The sequence below is a fragment of the Aricia agestis genome, chromosome 10 (genome assembly GCF_905147365.1).
Source record: "Aricia agestis chromosome 10, ilAriAges1.1, whole genome shotgun sequence".
NCBI classification, from domain to species: Eukaryota; Metazoa; Arthropoda; class Insecta; order Lepidoptera; family Lycaenidae; genus Aricia; species Aricia agestis.
Genome location: NC_056415.1, coordinates 10,388,661 through 10,410,853, shown reverse-complemented (window position 1 = coordinate 10,410,853; position 22,193 = coordinate 10,388,661). Strand labels below are relative to the sequence as shown.

The window sequence follows — 22,193 nt, the reverse complement described above, 5'->3', positions numbered from 1 at the left end:
TGGTATGCAGGTTGATGTTATGACGTAGGCATCCGCTAAGAAAGGATTTTGATAAATTCCAACCCCAAGGGGTTCAAATAGGAGATAAAAGTTTGTAAATAATAATACTTCTTAACGCGAGCGAAGCCGCGGGCAAAAGCTCTTTTATTATAAATTAAGTAAAACAAACACGTTTATTTGTTCAGTAACCATTGCTTTATTTGTTTTATAATAAATTAGTTAATAAAAACAGAAATGTTTTAATGTATGTGGATTTTTGTATCAGTAAATCATTGCTTATGTCCCGTCCCTACTGTCGGATTTTTCCGACTCGGGCGTTGGACATCAATACACTTTTCTAAGAATATTTTCGGTAATATATTTATCTTAAGACATTATTTTTAGGTCTTTTATTTAAGAAACTAAAGTGTAATCAATTGTAAATGATTACTTCGTTAACTATTTACTAAGTATAAACATTATTTTAATATAATACAGTACTATCTATAAAAAAAGGTAGATTAACCGAGTAGTGGTACTAGTCGTAAATATCCGACCTTGGCGAAATGGGCACGAAAATATTTGTCGGATTATTCCGACCTTGGCGGCTAAAGGGTTAAGCGGCTTTCCTAATGAGGGACAAATGGCGCTATGTAGCCGTAGGGTCTATTGTGTCAAACAGCTGTCACATATCACGAAATAATAATATCTATGGACGCTTCACACCACGTCAGTCTGGCCCCGTGCTAAGAAACTGAAGGACTTGTGTTACAGGTACCAGACAACGGAAATATATTTAATACTTTTATACTATACATATATTTAAGATTTTTATTATATCATACACATATTTAATACACATCCAGACCTGGGAACATTGAAAACTTTTTGTTCCGTCGGCAGGATTCGAACCCGCGACCCCCGGCTTGAGCTGTCACACACTCAACCAATTGAGCCACAGAGGTCGTCAAAATAGCTTCCACATGTCACGATTTAGCTGTAATAATATGTATGTCTGACACGACATTTTATACGAAAGACCCTACCGTCCCACTGCCGGCAAATGATATATCGAAAATTCTCATTAATTTCATCTTTCAGACGTGGCCCGCGTCGTGAACGCACCCATCTTCCACGTGAATAGCGACAACCCCGAGGCGGTTATGCACGTGTGCAACGTGGCGGCCGAATGGCGCGCGACGTTCCACAAGGACGTCGTCATTGATATCGTCAGCTATCGCCGCAACGGACATAACGAGGTCGACGAGCCTATGTTCACGCAGCCCCTCATGTACCAGAAGATCCGCAAGACCAAGCCAGGTATATACTTTTTATGCGACTCAAAAAAATTAACAAAGAAAAATCAAAGACTATTCCTAAATCAAAAATATAACGATTGTTATGATATTAGCTAACTTTTTTTATAGTAAACTACAAAATGGTATTCTCATAAATTAATGTCACACCTATGACATTCATATTAGTTGAGAGAAGAAGAGAGAATGTAGTTTGCTACAAAACTGACTGGATGGAAATTGGAAACTACATTAATTTTGAAGTAACTTCTGCCGTGCGTTATGAGAATAAAATAAATACATTATTCAGAAATAAACGCGCGGACACGCTTATAAGAATTAATACAATGAGACAAGTAATATAATACAGCCCTATATATAATTTATTTATTATGTGAAAATGACATTAAATTTACTTCATTAATCAAAACGTTTCGCTCTAAACCCAGTTAAATATCTTATATAAGTAACATTTTATGACAGTAAACTATTATTCCTACGATTTCAGTATTGGAGAAGTACGCCGACCAGCTGATCGCTGAAGGCGTAGTTACTGCGGAAGAGGTTAAAGACGTGAAGGACAAATACGAGAAGATCTGCGAGGAGGCGTACAGCCAGGCCAAGCAGGAGACACACATCAAGTACAAGGACTGGCTCGACTCGCCCTGGTCAGGCTTCTTCGAGGGCAAGGACCCGCTCAAGGTAATTTAGGGGATTTTAGAGAGTGAAATGAACTTATAAATATATTTTTTTCTTCCGAGTATTATCTGCGATCAATCCACGGATTATAAGCAGATGTGGTGAGCTGATGTTGGCTATATAAATTTGATTTGTTGGATAAATAATAATAATAGTCTTTTTTCGGCTTCAGTGACTTAGTTATGTTTAATTGTCACTGAATGAAACGCAAAAGTTTGTTTGTTTGCATGGAATGGCCTCCAAAACTCCAAATTTGAAAGACGTAGGATATTTTTTGCCATAAAAAAACGCGGGATAATCTTTTTCACAACTTTTACTAATACAATGAAAGCTTTTCTTGTTGAGAAGAAACCATAAATATAATTTAGTATAATACAACCTATTAGCTGTCGAGTACTAAAAATGTTAGTTAGTTAGTTTATAACACAATATTTTAAATAATGTCTTGTCTCTCTCTAACTAACTCCACATTTAATTAACCCAACTTTTTACTCAGATGGCCCCGACCGGAGTCGTAGAAGAGACACTTGTGCACATCGGCAAGCGTTTCTCATCCCCGCCGCCCAACGCCGCTGAATTCGAGATCCACAAGGGTCTGCTGCGTATTCTCAAGTCCCGTATGGAGATGGTAGAGAACAGGACCGTGGACTGGGCCCTGGCTGAGGCCATGGCTTTCGGCTCCCTGCTGAAGGAGGGCATCCACGTGCGACTGTCCGGCGAAGACGTGGAGAGAGGCACATTCTCGCACAGGTTTGTATATATTATGGCTTTGTTCTCGAATTACTATATCACACTGTCTAGAGAAGTTGATTCCTAGGTAATGTGGTCGTTTACGTCAAACCCAGCCGACAGAGATAAATTGACATATTCAGTCCAAATGACGTTGGTCTGTCTAGGAATCAATTTCCTCGATAGTACTGATAGGAGTCAGATGGTTTCTTTGTCTCTGTCGCTCATCATAAAGTTAATAGCGACAATACATAAAAAAATTATTGAGGGTTTTTCAAATTGCATTTTTTTAATGAAATAAACGAGCAAACGGGTCACCTGATGGAAAGCAACTTCCGTCGCCCATGGACACTCGCAGCATCAGAAGAGCTGCAGGTGCGTTGCCGGCCTTTTAAGAGGGAACAGGCTAATAGGGGAGGGTAGGGAAGGGAAGGGAATAGGGGAGGGTAGGGGATGGATTAGGGTAGGGGATTGGGCATTGAATATTTTCGACAGCAAAGTAACCATCTAAAATGCATTGGAATTGACATAACGCAAATGACACGGCCTCCGCGTTTCGCTTAGCGTTAAAAATGATCAAAATGCTCAAAATAGCATTTTGAGGGGGGCTTGAGTGATGGCTTATGTCAAATCCCATACAATTTTTGTATCTGATTTCACTGTCAAAACTGAAAAAAAAATACTGCCAAATACAGTGTCTCACATCGTATTCCAGACATCACGTGCTACATCACCAGAAGGTGGACAAGGCGACATACTGCCCGCTGGCCCACCTCTACCCCGACCAAGCGCCCTACACCGTCTGCAACAGCTCACTGTCTGAATATGGTAAGCTTCAAACACTGGAGTAGAATATTTTATGAGATGCGAAAATTAATTATAATATTGACCTTTATATTTTATTTTACATATTAATAAAATAGTTACACCACGCTCACGCTTATCCATGTTGCTGTCGAAAGTGTATCTGTTAGTCTGTCCGTTTACTCTTTACGAGAGCGTCACAATACGCTGAAGTGATTTAGATCGAGTAGATACTTTAGAGTCCGTAAATAGTAAACAGCGGGGCTAAAATGGTCGCTTTGAAGAATCATGATATGAATCATAATATGATTCATTTTTCTAAAATCGCAAAATGCAACTCTGCTTGCAATTCATTTCTGTATTTTTGTACTGATTTGACATTTGTCAGTTTGACAGTTTTGACAATTCATTTGCTGAATTGAGAGGTATTGCTAAATGTGACCATTTTAGCCCCGCTGGTCGGCACTGTTGCTAATTTGCAGGCCTCTTAGCGTAAAATGTAAACTTTCAAGTCCTACATAAAATGGAATTAAGCTATTGTACAGCATTTTAGCGCGGCGACCGAATTAAGAAATTCCGTAACGAAAATAAACCTAACAACAAATAAAACTAGACTTCGGCACGGTGTTTGAGTGCTTGCGACTAGACGTATGCGTTAATTGCATAAGTTGCTAAAAAATGCTATGCAATAGCCATACCGCGGCAGTCCCCGAGTGCCACACGTATTTATTTCCAGGTGTGCTCGGCTTCGAGGTCGGTTACTCGGTCACCAACCCCAACGCGCTGGTGCTCTGGGAGGCGCAGTTCGGTGACTTCAACAACGTGGCGCAGTGCATCATCGACCAGTTCATATCGAGCGGGCAGGCCAAGTGGGTGCGCCAGTCCGGCATCGTGCTCCTCCAGCCGCACGGTATGGAGGGTATGGTGAGTACCAGTTAATAGTATGTTTTAGTTGAAGTAGTGTTAAGTAAGGCAAATTAAACCCATCTTTGGCAAACATCCTATTATTGGCATCTTATATTGTTATGGCAGAATGTTAGAACTATGAGTAGTTATTATATAAAACATGTATATGTACAACATTCTGGCAATAAAGACATTTGATTTGATATATTTTTACTTGAAAATACTGTTATAAGATATCCCACTAAAAACATACCTGTTAAAATGTGGCCAAGTTCAAACCGGCAAATTTTTGGTCTAAAAAAAGAGTTGAAATCCAATTAAATGCCAAGTTTAGATGCACTTCATCGATCGTTATCATTTTCATCAACAGCCTGATCCATAATACTTCTAATTTGAACGTGGCAGGTTAATTTAATTACATTATTATTTCTAATTATACAATTATGAATTAATCAAGAGTTACGTATAGCACGAAAACCTGCCAAGTTCAAATTTAGAAGTATTATATATCAATTCCCAAGCAGTCGAAATCACTGGCGTATAAGAATTTTTACCTATAGTTCGTAGAGGAGCCGACTCGCGCTTGACCGATTTCTTCTTAATTTTTTTATTAATCTACAATCTACATTAATACCATAGCTGGGCATGAACTCGTTAATCCGTTAATCGTTAATTAACGAAGTTAACATTTTGATTAACGGATTAACTTTTAAGTTAACTTTTAAAAATATTAACGGACTCGTTGACTTCCGTTAATATGCAGAAGTCCGTTAATCGTTAATCCAATGCCTACTATTTACCGCACGGCACCGCGACGCGGCGCGAAAACAGGTTCAGACAGTAAGTATGAAACGACAAGTGTCGGGCGGGCGAGCAGCGCGGCGCCGCTGCAAGCAGCGAGTGAAACAAAAACAATTCTAGATACATTTTCAGGCGCATGCGAGTGAGAAGAGATTTGTTTCGTTATATCATTTCATTACTCAGCGCCGGTGCTTATAGAGAGTGATTTGTTTATTGTTGCATATCATTTGCATGTTGATAAAGAAGAATGCAGTATAATTTAGTTAGGTAGAATACAATAATTATAGAAGTATATGTTTTGTCCCTAACATTTTAACTTCCAAAACCTTAAACCAACAGGTTTTGTACGTACACTAACGCAATGATATAAGTTACCACAAGGCCATATTACATATTAACGGATTAACGATTAACGTTAACTTGCGTTAATTCGTCAGAAATGTAACGCTATAACATTTAACGAAGCTAACATTTTTTTTAACGGATTAACGATGAACGAAGTTAACTATTTGATTAACGGTGCCCAGCTATGATGAATACAACATACAACACACGACCTGAGTGTCAAATTTCATCACGTTAGGAAAATTTGAAGTGGTATCTAAAGTTCGTAGATGAACCGACTCACGCTTGACTGATTTCTCAATTTTTTTGATAATCTACACATAACATACGACCTGTGTGCCAAATTTCATAACATGCCCTAGAGGTTTTGATTACCGGTCAGTGAGTGAGTGCCAAAATTAGCTATTTTCATAGGGAGATATTTCAGGATCTACCGAAGCTATATCTATTAAATTTGTATACTGCTTAAGTACTAGCACATAATTACGTAGGTATAATTTTATCTTTGCACTCGCAGTAGGCACTGAGCTACAGGGGGGTCAAAAGTGCGTCGAAACAGTTCGTGTAAATAGTGCACGGCATGCGCGCGGCCTGCTGGAACTTGGCCGCGCACTCCGTGCGCTTTGATATGCGTGTTCTATAAATAACATGACTTTAAACAATATTGTTGATAAAAAAAGTTTTCATTATAAAATAATATATGGTTTAAAAATCTTTAACCTTAAAAAGATTTATGCTATCATATCATTACAACTATGATTGATAATACAAGGACATTCTGTAGCTAATAATGATTGGGTGTTTTACTTTACTATAATTTTAGGGACCTGAACACTCGTCTGCTCGCCTGGAGCGATTCCTGCAGATGAGCTCTGACGATCCCGACTACATGCCCCCTGAGAGCCCCGACTATGAAGGTATGTTATCTTAACTGATATTATGTTTCTCTGTCATATTTATTGGTCTCTAACATGTTCTATGCCTAACGCATGGGTTAGGCAAATATATAGAAGCATTCAAGTATGTGTTCAATAGCAATAAAGCCGCCTTCGTGTTCATGTATCTTTGCTGAATGTACTTTTCAATGATGTCTGTACAATAATATGTTGAACGCAATAAAGTATATTCTATTCTATGTGCATGTGCACACGTTGAAAAGGCTGATGATGCTCTACAAAACCGTAACTTTATCAAACAATTCTTTCCTATTCGACGCAAAAATGCGTTACGTAATATTTGAATAGGCTACATAAAATGTGAAATAAGTCTATGGACGCAGTATAAAATTGCTACGAAAGTAAACTTCCAATAAAAATTATAACTCAGACGTGCTATTCAAAAAGAAAATATCGTTTTCCACAATGATATTCTATGTTACTAACGTAACTAGATTGGAAGTTTACGGTAGCAACGCGTTGCCACTTCGAAGATGCCTGCAGGCATATCTCACATACATAATGACATAACGAATATATGACTTGACATTGTCTTTTGAACAAAAAAGTGGTTACGCATTTCTGAGAATCTTTTGTAAGACATTGCTACTCTAGTATTTTAGAAACTCATTGGTTTTCCAGTTCGTCAGCTCCACGACTGCAACTGGATAGTGGCGAACTGCTCGACTCCCGCGTCCCTGTTCCACATCCTGCGGCGTCAGATCGCGCTGCCGTTCCGCAAGCCGCTCATCCTCATGACGCCCAAGTCGTTGCTGCGCCACCCCGAGTGCAAGTCCACGTTTGACGAGATGTGTGAAGGCACTACTTTCAAGAGGTGAGAATTTAGAGTTCCCATACATAACTGCGAATTCGCATCGTATCGCATCGTAATCTCAATTTTAATATGAGTTTAGTCGTAGATATTTGCGATGCGATGCGAATTCGCAGTTATGTGTGCCCTTAAACCTTGTGATTGGCTATAATTATCGATTTTTATGCATTATTTTGATGCTTTACAGATTCTGTATTTGTATACAGAATCTGTAGATCTATAATGTTATGAAAGGAAACAAAAAGTGTAAAGAAAAACACATTTGTTAGTTAATAAAACTATTAAGGTTTACAATGTACGCGTAAGTAACCAACAAAGTCGTTAGCACATATTCACGCACTGTTACAATGTTCTTCTTTTAATTATTCTGTTGGTTTTTACCATACTGAAATATTATGTCATTTATTCCTTAGAGTGATTCCCGACAACGGACCCGCGGCTCAGAACGCTCAGAACGTCCGCAAGTTGGCGTTCTGCTCCGGCCGCGTGTACTACGACCTGCTCAAGGAGCGCCGCGAACGTGGGCTAGAGAAGGACATCGCTATTGTCAGGTGAGAGAGTGCGAAAGAGATATCATAAACGTGTCATTCCTAAAATGTTTCAACTGACACTTACGTTGGCATAGCGCTATAAAGCCTAAAGCACATTTAAATGGATTCATTACTTTCGTACTACTTTAAATAAGTAATTTTTTTTTTCTCCACGACGAGTTAGGAAAATTTTAAAGAAGCAAAGCGTGTCAAATTTTTGCATCCTTAGTGCTAACTCTTTCCTTTTACTTTACGCCGAAAGCAGCAAGAAAGTGGTAGGATAGAGATTATATCGAAGATAAACTACTGTACCATCATCATCATAGATTCTCTGAAATACATTAGATGTAAGTCAGATAATCTATTGTAACAACATGTTTATTATTTGTATTATAATGGAACTTACCTAATTTATATAATGCCGGTTCCAGAGTGGAGCAGATGTCGCCGTTCCCGTACGATCTACTGAAGGCGGAGATCGCCAAGTACCCGAACGCGCAGCTCGTGTGGTCGCAGGAGGAGCACAAGAACATGGGCGCCTGGAGCTACGTCGAGCCGCGATTCCGCACCCTGCTGCAGGGACAGAAGGCCATCTGGTGAGTACTACCTGAATATACTAACAGAGAAGTTGATTCCTAGGCAGATGACGGACCTACGTTATTTGGTCGACTTATGTCAAATCAATGTTAGCTGTGATCGGTCGGATGGGTTTAACGTTACGCGACCAAATTATTTAGGCCCTTCATCCGCCTAGGAATCAACTTCTCTGATAATACTACTACTAAGTGTTAGAGGATTTCACACTGGAGGTTTGTGGTATGCCAGTTTAACGGGCATTCCAGCCTATATTAAATCCGATGCGTGAACTTATCGACGTGACTATAATATATACCCTAAATTCTAAAATCACGAAATGAAGTAAACTAAACTGTAATGAGGCTCCCAACCTTTATTAATCTAAAAAAATGATTTAGTAACATACGACCTACAAATAATATTATAGAACCGTATGTAACGCTTACGACGGAATCTATTCCCAATTACAGTGTCAATACATTGAAACATTACAGTGTAATATTTTACTAGTGACTGACAAGAAGAATGACAAAATCCACGCTTTAGGCATGATCTATTAGGCTCATTTATCTTGCTACACGATTATTATTCAGCATAACTCCAGTTTTATATTTTATCTTCAACAATCTGTTTCCATGCAGTCATGTTCTATCACACCTAATAGTATTGGATCCGACCGTAAAATCCTGCAGGAATCGTTTTTTTCGATCAAATTTATTTTAAGATAATCTTTAGAACGTATAGAATGGATTTATGTTGGGTTGCCTTGCCAAAAGTAGCCGCAAGTACCTCTAATTAAGTTTAATGTTCATGAGATAAATGCGTAATTTGTCTGAATATTTTTTTCAGTAAATTTTACATCATTTGAAAGAAAATGACGAGACAAAATAAGGTATAAATGGTTGCCAGCTCTAAGTCGGCCGCAACCTAGGGTTGCCAGCCCGTAAACAGACATAGTTCATCATCAAAATTGAAGCATCGATTTTTTAAATAATTTTGATGCAAAATTATAGTTTTATGCATTTTGTGCATGAATATCCATGGTTGCCAGTTGCACGATAGCCGCAAACTGGGGTTGCCATCACTTTTGTTTAAGACAAATGTTCAGGCCTACAATTACTATGCCTGGGAGAATTTGAGGACGTCGAGAACCCGCAAGATTGCAATTTTTATTTAACAGGCGTTTTTATTTTTATGCGTAGTGTCCTGTCATTCCTCAATGTCATTCCTTCTTGGTTCTTATTTTTCCATTGAATACACGCAAGTTTGTATTACGGGCAATGATATTCTATGTTACTAACGTAACTAGATTGGAAGTTTACGGTAGCAACGCGTAGCCACTTCGAAGATGCCTGCAGGCATATCTCACATACATAATGACATAACGAATATATGACTTGACATTGTCTTTTGAACAAAAAAGTGGTTACGCATTTCTGAGAATATTTTGTAAGACATTGCTACTCTAGTATTTTAGAAACTCATTGATTACGGGCTTTCATTTTACTCAATTAGAAGTACTTGCGGCTACTTTTAACAAGGCAACCCAACATTAATCCATTCTATACGTTCTAAAGATTATTTTAAAATATATTTGATCGAAAAAAACAATTCATGCAGGATTTTACGGTCGGATCTTAGGATATAAAATAATAGTGGTAATGAGGTGGTAATATTATCCCTGCAATATTTTTTTACTGTTCAAACTTTCGTAAACTAATAACTTGAAGGCTAAAACTAGCCAAATCGGTACAGTCACTCTTTCAAAATTTTCATATGTATGTTATCCCTTCCTTCGTGACTAACGTTCCACATACATATAACATAACATCGGCCATTGGTTGCAGGCCTAAGTCCGAAAAGGGGGGTTGGTTTAGTCAGCTATTCGGCAGCTCCAACGCCGCACAAACTGACAGTGCCGACAAACAGACAGAAACGCCGCGCACTATTAGGTGAGAATGCGCGAAAATAGCTTCAGTTTCTAATACAATATCTATGTATATATATTACATTTTGTTATCTCTAGAGGGTTAATATTTCAAGTTTATTTCGTTTATCTTTAATATTTGGTGTTGGTAAAGGCAATTCAATGGCTATGTTATTTAAATATTTTATTATTTTTATATCCCTAAGTCGCCGGTTCCCTAATGCTCACAGCACATTTTTTAAAAAGCACATTAATTTTATGTCCGCTTCTGTCTGTTTGTTCGCTAGTATTTTGCACTATTTAAGAGCTAAATATGTAATTGTTTTTATTAACTTTTAATTATTAACTTTAATTTATTATTGAATATGGTCACTGGTAATACTTGGTACACAAACTATTACTTCAGTCTGTTCTGTTATGTGTATTATACATTGCAATAATATTATGGTTGGATTATCATTGTCTTGTCAGTCACATCGTTGTCATTAGATTGAATTTTTAAAATCTTTCTTCCCCTCTTTTTGAATCAATATAAAATAAAACTAAACTTCTTTTGACGTGTCGTGGTTGCAATATTTTTACATGTTTCGTATAGTAGCCGTTTTAAAATATAATATTATGTCCTCATAGTTTCATATAATTTGGCATAATGTTATTGTAGGCTTTGGCTTCCCGCCAAATAAACGTGACATAGCAAAGAAGTTATGCTCTGTAAATAACGTAGCAGAGTCTTTGATATAAACAAAACAAAAATAACAATTAGGTACTTGCAAGAAGACAATACTAGCTACAAAGTTACAAAATAGAAAACAAATATTGCAAATTTTGTACTATCGATATGTTTGTTAAAAATAGGTAGTTTGTATGGTATGGCGCGCGTCGGCCGATATGACATACTAGTATGTCAAACGTATAAATTTCGAGATCTCTTCGGAATCGGCCTACTCTTCAGTTCTTTTTACTCTGCTTTTACTTTACGCGTCACTTTCATTGTAAGTACAAGTTACATGTTCTTCACTTATGTATGTGTCGTTTTCAGCTACAACGGGCGCGCGACCGCGGCCTCCCCCGCCACCGGCTCGAAGGCCGCTCACACCAAGGAGCTGAAGAACCTCTTGGACGAGTTCTGCGTCTTATAAACGACCTTCGAATATTAACATCTATTTAATTACATTAACGTAGACCACGCTAATTCTAAATCGAAAAGTAGCTAACGAAATCCACTTCAGAATTTAATTACTCTCAGTATTTAATATCTTCTCTTTATTAATTAGTAATTTTATTTAGATAAATTATTTATTTATTACGTAGCCGTAGTATCGATATAATTCTCGTTGTTGTCTCGTTTGCCTATTGATGTGTTGTAAATATCGATTTCGATCGCCCCGGGTCGCGATTACGGTCGTCGGATGGGCTACTGACAGGTTTTCCGAAGAAAACCTGACGCGTTCAGTAGTTTGAGCATCTGACTGTTGTAAAAAGAATCTATAATAATTGTTGATCGAGAGTACACAAGTACACAACTGACGGGTTCGCATCCTAGCTAGTCAGTAACATACGTCGAGCTGTGAATTTACCCTAACCGTTCGCTTCGCCATTGGCTTATATGTTTTGACGATATTATGATTAGATATTACTAGATTATACATGTAATTAGTAAACAAATCTACGTAGTGAGCTAAATTTGTAGCGGTTTAGTTGGCGACTCCCTCTTGTATAGTTTAGTTTCGTAGTTACCGCCGTCACGGCAACATGTAAGGATCAACACCAAACCTTGTATCTTCTCTGTGTTAATGTAGGACATATTGTGTACCGACGACGTTTATACGTACTTATGTCGCAGCGGCCTGAAGTTAGCCACCTATTTAATTTACCTAGATTAAAGCTCTATGTGAAAAAGATAACCTCTTGATACATGGATCAGTCCATTTTTGACATTGACATTTTTTTAAATACGTACCGCAGCTAACTTCGGCCAGGTTATCGCGACAAGTGTACCAACTTCACGTCGTTCACCTAACGCTTGTAACACTGCTTGTATGATATGCACAGTTTCTTGTTGATATTTCGAACACGTATTTTCGGCTCAGGTGTTGAAGAAGAGCGTGAAAGGGACTCAAGAAAGGATCGTATGAAAGTTTGTTAAGCGCCTGAGCGACTTATTACTATCTGTACTTTAGTCGTTTCTTTACAATAAATATATTATACAACACATTGTGGTTTTATTGGCAAATTTAAGTAAATTATAATATTTGTGTTATGTTAATGAAGGAAGAAAGGCCTGCCAATTTATGGCTTGTCCGAGAAGCTAGAAGTAGCGTTTAGGGTAAATTTATACTAGCGCAGAGTCGAAGCGCATCGAAGCGAATTATTAATGCTGAACATAACAAATTCAACCTCAACTCCAAAGCGTTAACGCACATATTACTTCTGAGAATTTAAAAAGGCGCATGCATCCGCGGCGCGGATCGCACTTTCGCGAATTCGCTTGACCACCGCTTTTTGATGCGCGCGCATTCTCGCGCATCCAAGCGCTTCGCTTGTGTGCGTGCGTAAGTGATATGTGCGTTAACGCTTTGGAGTTAAGGTTGAATTTGTTATGTTCAGTTTTAATAATTAGCTTCGATGCGCTTCGACTCTGCGCTAATATAAATTTACCCTTAGTAAGAAAGTTCGATTCCGCTCTATCATTGTTTATGAGATAAAGAGTAGTGACAGCTACTTACAGATAGACGATACCGGATACGTGTGTCCTACACAGCGAAGTCTCAATAGCGGGGTATTAATTTTTCCCCCTTTATTATCATGGGAAACCTTTTGTCTTTATACAAAATGAAAAATAGATTTTTGGGGCTGAGGTAAGAAACAATATTGTTGAGCGACATATCGGTTTATTACAACTTTAGTAAAGCTTGACAGTAAATTACTTATGTCCTCAAAGAGTAAAAACGGGGAACGGGAAACTATTGGCGATGACTATACTGTCTGTCCATCCGTCCATCCGTCATCACGACGATATAATTATGTAGGTATCTCAAGAGTCAAGACTCGATAATCAATAATATATTTTGATGTTATGGCGGTGAAATATTTCTTTTACCGCTATAACAACAAATAATAAAACCAAATACTTAAACTAAATATTGAAAGTGGACTTCAATACGAAAACCCTTTATATACCTACCTAGGCTAGGTGTAGGTATAATAAACTTTATGCAAAAACCACGTTTTTCTCATACTTATAAGAAAATCCTTTTCATGTGTTTTTTTTGTTTTTTGGCACTGTGACGTCAAGTGCTTTAAAATATTGCGACAAAAACACATAGTATAGTACCGTAATAATAATAAGTACTTACAACCAAGGCCACATCCAATTATTTACCTTAGGGAGTGGTCATAATGGTCGTTTCTATATTCAGAATTTAGCTACGTTGCGTTTACACTGCGCCAGTATGAAATAATGCGGCCTTTTCACACGACGCGCATTCACGACGACGCATTTTTTTTTGCGCAGACGACGCGCGTTTCTCATCCGCTCGTCTACTGCGCGTTTTCATAGCGTTTTGGCAGATAAAAAGTTTAAAACGTGTCAGCTTCCTTGCGTTTGCTGAGCGTTGAACTGGCGTTTGTATCGATAAAAACAAAAAACGGCGTGTGGAAGGGCCCTTAGGGTCAGTGTTGACACCATAAACCTTACGACAGTATATATTAAGTCTATGGTTGACACCGGGTTTGGGTGTAATGAGTTGTCGCCTGTCGCGTCCCGCGGGTCGCCCGCTGCCCACATCAAAGCGTGTTTAACTTGCCGTTTAATTTTTAACAACTAGTGTTAAAGTTGGGACTAAATTAGAAATATACGCAATTTGTAGGTAGTTGACCTTAAAATCCATACGATAAAACGTGGTTAATATTTAAATTACAAATCTCCCACGTATAAATTATAATTTGTACGTGGGAGAGCTATGCTTGCATGAGGCACGAATGGGCCGGCTCGACCGGATAAATACCACGTTCTCACAGAAAACCGGCGTCAAACAGCGCTTGCGCTGTGTTTCGCCGAGTGAGTGAGTTTACCGGAGGTCCAATCCCCTACCCTAATCCCTTCCTTACCCTCCCCTATTACCCTATTCCCTCTTACAAGGCCGGCAACGCACCTGCAGCTCTTCTGATGCTGCGAGTGTCCATGGGCGACGGAAGTTGCTTTCCATCCGGTGACCCGTTTGCTCGTTTGCCCTCTTATTTCATAAAAAAAAATAGTATATTTGGTTACTCGATGACGCCCGCAACTTGTAAATGTTGCGTCAAAATTCGTCTATCGCGCGGTAATCGTACATTTTTCCGGGATAAAAACTATCCTATGTCCTTTCCCGGGACTCAAAGTATCTCCATGCCAAATTTTAGAAAAATCGGTTCAGCGGTTTGGGCGTGAAGAGGTTTAACAGACAGACAGACCGAAAGACAAACAGACACACTTTCGAATTTATAATATTTGTATGGAAGTATGGATGAGCTTTGGGAAATAGGTAAGAATCGAAATTGTAAGGCATAATGTAGGTAGTTATGTAAATAAATTGGACTATAAAACAAATAAAAATGTATTTTTTTATATACTTACTGAAATTATTTTTCTCATTCTGTTTCACTCAGAAAATAAGTCGCAACACAAAACCGCGTTGAACTTTACAAATTGCACACCTATTCATATCGTAACAGGGCACAAGTGTAAGTGTGTGGAACAATGTTCGAAATGTAGAAAACGCTTAAACGCGAGGGTCGGGCTCGTAACTCACATAATTAAAAGTGCAATAGATCCCCGAGACGACTCCCAGATCCAGAAGCGTAGCGTGCCTCGGTGGGGCCTCTAATATAACAATTTGTTTGGATTTACTTGGAATAGTTTCTCGCAAAAGAAAAAACAATGTATAAAGCTTTGCCAACTTTTGAAAGCACGCTTTACGTGTGAAACAAAGAAACTGATTTTACGTTTGTGATTTGTGATGTTTGAAACTTTTTAAGTAATTTTTACTTACGGACTTTTGGGGCCCCCGTGGCCTGGGTTCTCTGTAAAATTAATGCGACAGATTCGGCGGTAGTTACGGCCCTGACGAGATCCTTATCTCCGGTCTCATTTCAGCTCACAAAGCGCACTTGACATTATGTATGTAGGTGGCCCGTAAAAGGTGCGATGATTAAAGATTGTATCAGCATATGCGTTCCGAAGCTCACCAACTATTTCTATGCTAAGGCCCAGAGATAGTTTATAGGTGAGCGTCGTCGTCGTTATACGTAAAAGTTACCTATAATATAGAGGTAGATTGCGTGGTCTATTTCTTAATTATTCTTTGGCCTAGGAATTCGCTTTAATATTATTCATACTTACTTCCATATTTAGATACTTCCATACTATCCATACTAAGTAATATTATAAATGCGAAAGTGTGTCTGTCTGTCTGTCCGTCTGCAGTCTGTGTGTCTGTCTGTTAAAACCGCTGAACCGATTTTGCTGAAATTTGATATGGAGATACTTTGAGTCCAAAGGACATAGGTGACTTTTTATCCCGGAAAAATGTACGTTTCCCACGTGATAAACAAATTTTGGCGCAACGGAGTTGCGGGCGTCCGTCCGCGTCATCTAGTGTTTTATATTTTGACTTTCGTTAATGTTTTGAAGGAGACTTATTCTGTGGGCATACTGTCTTGCGAATCAGTCCTGTTGCGATCTCTTAGATTACCTTCTTAGGTACAAAGTAGAAACCTAATGTTTAGTTTCTCAGGAGATCTTTTGACAAGTGCTACATCTTTACACTAGCGTTTCAAGCTTAAAAAGTTAACTAATCATTTGCCATTGAAAAGATAAAACACTTTAAAAACCGGACACAAAAGAAGCTGCTTTCGTCCACAATGCACTATTCCAAATTCACAAATGCCTGTTTACCAGAGTCTACACCGAAACGTCCACAGCGGGAACAAAATCTACAAACACTTTGTTGTTCCTCCTGGGGCTAAGTCCTTTGTTTTCTAAACCTCCCGAGCTCCTTTAATGCTTTGTTATGGCGAGACAAATTCTGTCTGCTGACTTGAGGTATATTTTCCAGTCTCTTAAAATTGCTCGTTTGTACGAGTCCTATGTAATTGCTTGTTTCAGTCTTTCAGTGAACGAGACAAATCGCTTAAGTGTGAAATTGTGTGAAAACCGCATTAGTTCTCTTTCCTATCGAATGCTGTTCTTAAAGACTTAATATGACTTTATTATGACTTTCGAATAGTTTTTATTATTCGTAGCTTCCGAAGTTGAAAATGGAACATTTGAAAATAGGTTTTAAGTTACACTTTTAAACAAAACTGCATGCATCTACTTCAATATAAATCAACGTTAACAACTTCATAAAAGATATCATATTCGTAATGAAGTTCAAATTAAAACACGATCAAATGCGACGATCCAAGCTCTTTGATTATACTAAGTAATAGGTAGTCTAACAGCCCGCGTTTGTAAATTATGCATGCGCCGTCCACCATACTCATTCTTCCATTTAAAGTTCCAGGGAAGATTTTTTTATTATTTAACACAATGCGGTTGAAATCACAGTACAATGGCGTGCGGTATGAAAGCTGTATAAAAAGGCTGCAGGCCTTTGTGGACGCATCGAGGCGCACCTATTAATCCTCTATGCTGAAAATATTACGCCATGGAGGTGTAAATATTTTTTATTAAGAACACTGTTTATGAAATATTATAAAAATGTAGTAACTAGTAAGTAGATATCGCATTTTAAATATAGAATACTCTAGATATTGTCTGCAACTTTTTTCGTGCAGAAAATGGAAATGTGTCAGGCGCGGTCGAAGGTTATAGGGGACATGAGCCCCCCCAAAATCGAAGGTCAAATTGAAAAATCTCAAAATCTTGCCAAATAATAAAAGGAAATTTTTGCCAATAAATTTTTAGTATAGTGACCCCTCCAAAATTTCAGGCTGGGACCGCGCCTGAAATGTGTATACACACGTAGAAACCATAAACTTTTCCATCATAAAAACTTTTCTGTGTCCTTTTTTAGGATCCAAAGCATCCGCTTAATCGAAATCGGTTCGGCGATTTGACAATTTAATTGTACCACCAAAATTGATCAAAATTTAAATATTTTGTATCCTTTGTTCGAGTCAGAACATTTTACGTATGTAGGAACCCACAGCGAAATGTAATTATAGCAATTATTGACATACTAACGCAGTTATTGACTGTTTAGATTCAATTAAAAATTCTTGGAGAGGGAGTTTCCTGTTTTATTTCATTGAAAACGTTTTTCACATCAATTTTAAGTTACTCACTGCATCTATTCAGTTTAGTACTCGGAGTTTTGTTGTCAGGATTTAGATCCAAAATTGATCTATGAACATTTCTCTTGGAACTGAATCGCATGTTCTCGGAATTGGTAGATTTAATTGTCAAGTGGATACAATAATATTTGACATTCCTCTTCCTGGGGAGACCTTTACATTCGGCTTAACGCCTCCGGTTGCTGACTTCTCATTATGAATGTACTCGGTAGGCAAATATTTGTACGTGGAATTTACCGTTTGGCTCGGTTATGTTGTGAGGAGCGCTCGGGCGAGCGTTGCCGATTTCCGTTGTTGCGAGATTTCCTTGGATGTTAGTTGGGAGGATAAGCGGCTTATCTCAATACAAGGTTAATCATCCAAAATTTATTATTGGTACCACAAGAGTTCATATTACAGAAAATCCTATTATTGGATTTCTAGGGTGTTAAAAGTAGGATGACTGCTAACGATATGGTATTGGCCCTATACTTACGTAGTACTTAACTATTTATTAAATCTGTGCCTATACATACAATTGCGGACTGCGGTCTTATGACAATTAGGGCGTGTTCAGACGTGCGCTTTGTCCACGCGTACGCGGTGTTTGTGGAAATTTATAAAATAAACTTTAAGTATGTAATAATTTTAACGTAAAAGCTCAAAATGCTCTAGCTTTTGGGAAAACACGTCGCGCACAACAAACGCGCACGTCTGAACGAGCGTTTAGGGTACGGTATCATGCTAACTAATAACCTAAACTAAACGGGCTCAAATGCCTATTACGTAGTCTAGTATGAAAATTGTCTTCAGTTAGGGCCGCGTGAAAAGTGGGACGAAACGGCACAATTTCGATTTCGTATCGCTACGCTAAAGTGCGCATCACGTCCGATCCAAAATCATAAGTCATATAAAACTAGCATGAATACAATCTAATTAATTGTGTGAATAGGGTAGGAATAGGGCCAGGGGCAGGGCTGCGTATGACATTTATCCGTATAGTTGTGACAAAGGAATAGGAGTCGGTGGCATAATGCCGCGAGTTTTACAAAGGAACATTGTTTACGGGGCAGGCGACATATGGGCCGCTTTGAACTTGCATTGTTTCGTAATTTATGTTAACGTTATTTTGCAAACATTTTTGTCTTTTGCCCTTTTTTGGTTATTAAATTTCTTTGTTGCGATGTTTATATTCAATATTGGAAGTTACAATTTTATTATTAGAAAGAATTTGTGCACGAAATCAAAGTTTTTTTATATACTTAGTACCTAAGCCTAAGCTGCCTAAGGGCCCTTCCACACGACGTTTTTTACGCTTGTTCGTATGGATACAAACGGAAGTTAAACGCTCAGCAAACGTAGGGAAGCCGACACGTTTAGGCCCGGTACATATTGGGCGTTTTGAAGCGCGCGCTTCAAACCACCCAATGTGTACCAGCTCTTAAGAGCTCACCTGACTCTAAAAATCCATCATCGTCCTTCTCTCTTCAGACTCACGCCCGTCTTTCATATACCAGGTGAAAAAGGACGGCGCGGAATCATCGCCGAGTTAGTTTTACTTGAATAATAGACGAACTATAATGATTATGAAAAAAGTGTTTTGAGCAAATTTAGGTTTTATCAATACCTTTTTAGATATTAAATCTTTATGAACTGAAGTTACTTGTGTCAAATAATCAGTTTTCTAGACCTTACAGATTTTGAGATCTAGGTTAATGTATGTAGTCAAGTTAGGGTCATATGGGCTCTTAACTTTATATCTGCCAAAACGCGATGAAAACGCGCAGAAGACGAGCGCATCAGAAGCGCGCGTCGTCAGTGCGCAAAAAATACGTCGTGTGGAAAGGCCTTAAGAATGAGATCATCCCAGGCTAGCTAAAAACGGAGTGTGATAATGTAAGTAATTCTGTCCATCTCTGTCTATCTGTTTGTATTATACCTAATATACCATGTAACTTTCGTCACACTGGACAAGTAAATGACTGAGTACCTAAGTACGTAGTACTTATTTATGTAAATGTCTAACTATTATATTTAAGTTATTAAGTTCTTTCATACTTACATCAATTAAAACTTAAATGAAACTGTTTGCGTTAAATCTGTGTCAGCGATATCGTGGTGGTTATAACCGAATATAGTGAAGTTAAGCACATGCATTATGGCGGTGTATTAATACGTGAATTCATAAATATATTTGTGGAGTGTCCGTTTTAAATGGAATTCATGCATACATTTTCATATTGTACTACGTGAGGTGTCCGTTACTTCGGCCCGTATTGTTTGTTTTCATCGATACACGCTTTTGTTGAATTCGGTCTTACATATTGTTTTTTATTTTGTAACAAAAATATCCAGCTTGTTTGCACTTCATCATAGTCAAAATGAAACTATTCGAGTGAAAATTACGCTCGAGAGTAAGTTTTTTATGTAACAACTAGCACTGTAACAATTATTGTAAGTAAGTACAGAAGAAAGCACACGTTTTTCTTCCGTGATCTCCGTTACAGTGTATGTAGCAATATTTATGTCAGAATGACCCATTTATTTTTAAACTATAACTTTGATGTATGTGTAAAAACAATTTCAAAACGAGCCGTCACCCCAGTTTTAAAATTGGAACACTTTATGCCACAAAATGCATAAAAATATAGTTTTAACAGTTTCACAGCAGGGCCGTTTCAATCTCGTCGTATCAAAAACTTGTTTATGAGTGTATAAATTTAACGTCATAATGTACACCTGCACCCCCTAACTTTAGTTTAAGTACTCTTTAAACTCCACTCCCGGGCAGATAAAATACTTTCAACTTATCTAAATTTAAATCGCTCGTGGCTATATATCATAATTCTAGCTTAGGATGCAACATTAAAAGTTTGTAAAGTAACATAAGAAGGTATTTTCACTTAGGTTTTGAGCACAATTTAATACAATATGCTGTGGGTACTTAAAAGAAACTACACTTTTATCATCAGAAAGTGTTCACCAAGTCCTTTTTTAATGTAATAAGGGGCAAACGAGCAAACGGGTCACCTGATGGAAAGCAACTTCCGTCACCCATGGATACTCGCAGCATCAGAGGAGCTGCAGATGCGTTGCCGGCATTTTAAGAGGGAATAGGGTAATAGGGGAGGGTAGGGATGGGAAGGGAAGGAAATAGGGGCGGGTAGGGAAGGGAATAGGGTAGGGGATCTGGCCTCCGGTAAGCTCACTCACTCGGCGAAACACAGCGCAAGCGCTGTTTCACGCCGGTTTCAAGTTAGTTACAAGTCGTAAGTAAACTTTGTAAGTCTAGCACAAAAATATATCAACTTGTATTACAAGAAGCTGCTATCTGTTGAATTGTAAAGCTTATTGTTAAGTAACAAATATTGAAACAAACTTCGTAATTACAATAGCAACCTCGTCGTCACAACAAAACCCACAACCTGATCGCCTTTGAAACACGCCAAGAAAATATTGAAATTTAGAAGCCATTAGAGTTATTGAGTGAGACGTATTTCCATAAATTCTCTTTCAGACACGGTGAATGTAGATTCTCGTCAAAAATTCAAGATTTGAATTATTCAACAGGCCTTTTAAGATGATTCTCAAATTGAAGGCTCCGCGGCTACGAATTGAGTATAATGAAGTAACGCGGCCCCACAATACGCAATCAAAACGTTTTCATGAAGAAAGTATTATTTGTAATCGGAGGATGAAACTTTTCTATGTATTTGCCGGTTAAAAAGTTGCTAGGCGCCGTATGATTCCGGCCCGGAGAGCCCGTCCTGCTATATAGGGACAGCTTGTTTTATTTCACTGATAATTTTAATAAATATAAATAATCACCCAAGTGCGAGTCGGACTCGCGCCCGAAGGGTTCCGTACCGGTATAGAGTGAAAGTAGACAAAAAAATTAAGTAAATATTTAAAAAGTAAATATTTAAATATTTACTTAATTTTAAAGTTCTTATTAATTATTATTAAAGTTCAAATATAATTAAGGATTTTATGAAAATTTTAAGTGCCTAAATGTTATCATTATTGCTTACGAGCTATAAAGGCCAAAAATCACGTTTTTGTATGCCCTTAAATAGTAACTTTATTTTATTTTTAGTACCTATTTGTTGTTATAGCGGCAACATATATACACAATCAGTGAAAATTTAATAAGTCTAGCTATAGTGGTTCTTGAGTTACAGCCTGGAGACACACAGACAGACAGACGGACGGACGGACGCACAACGAAGTCTTAGTAATAGGGTCCCGTTTTTACCCTTTGGGTACGGAATACATACGCTACTTTTCCAACTATCTCGTATAATATTTGGAAAACGAATCTAAGATTCGATGTCGATGAGATTGACGAGCAATGATAAAGGAAAACTGTGAACACTCGTAGCACGCTCGGTAGGTTCGTAGCATCGTCGTAGAACGTTGTTAGGAACGGAAAAGATCATTATTTCTTCATTTTTAGTTGTATGGAACCGATCTAAAAATATTAATGTCTATGACACTTTACGTAAGTTATAAACTTTA

At 38.0% G+C, this 22,193-nt stretch overlaps 1 protein-coding gene across 6 annotated transcripts in view; it reads left to right on the top strand.

The window, feature by feature from the left end:
* The window catches only part of LOC121730943 (2-oxoglutarate dehydrogenase, mitochondrial), a 43,882-nt gene extending 21,689 nt beyond the window's left edge, over positions 1 to 22,193 (top strand). For 3 of the 6 annotated variants that reach the window (XM_042120169.1, XM_042120170.1, XM_042120171.1), the window contains exons 13-23: positions 1,081 to 1,299; positions 1,783 to 1,976; positions 2,470 to 2,723; positions 3,418 to 3,530; positions 4,243 to 4,430; positions 6,382 to 6,475; positions 7,136 to 7,328; positions 7,739 to 7,876; positions 8,287 to 8,451; positions 10,279 to 10,383; positions 11,398 to 12,570. In XM_042120169.1, the coding sequence (XP_041976103.1) occupies positions 1,081 to 1,299; positions 1,783 to 1,976; positions 2,470 to 2,723; positions 3,418 to 3,530; positions 4,243 to 4,430; positions 6,382 to 6,475; positions 7,136 to 7,328; positions 7,739 to 7,876; positions 8,287 to 8,451; positions 10,279 to 10,383; positions 11,398 to 11,497 (1,763 nt within the window). In that variant the 3' untranslated portion in view covers positions 11,498 to 12,570. Of the gene's footprint in view, positions 1 to 1,080; positions 1,300 to 1,782; positions 1,977 to 2,469; positions 2,724 to 3,417; positions 3,531 to 4,242; positions 4,431 to 6,381; positions 6,476 to 7,135; positions 7,329 to 7,738; positions 7,877 to 8,286; positions 8,483 to 10,278; positions 10,384 to 11,397; positions 12,571 to 22,181 lie in introns of those variants that run through there. The other 3 variants (XM_042120173.1, XM_042120172.1, XM_042120174.1) reach the window with 2 other exon arrangements.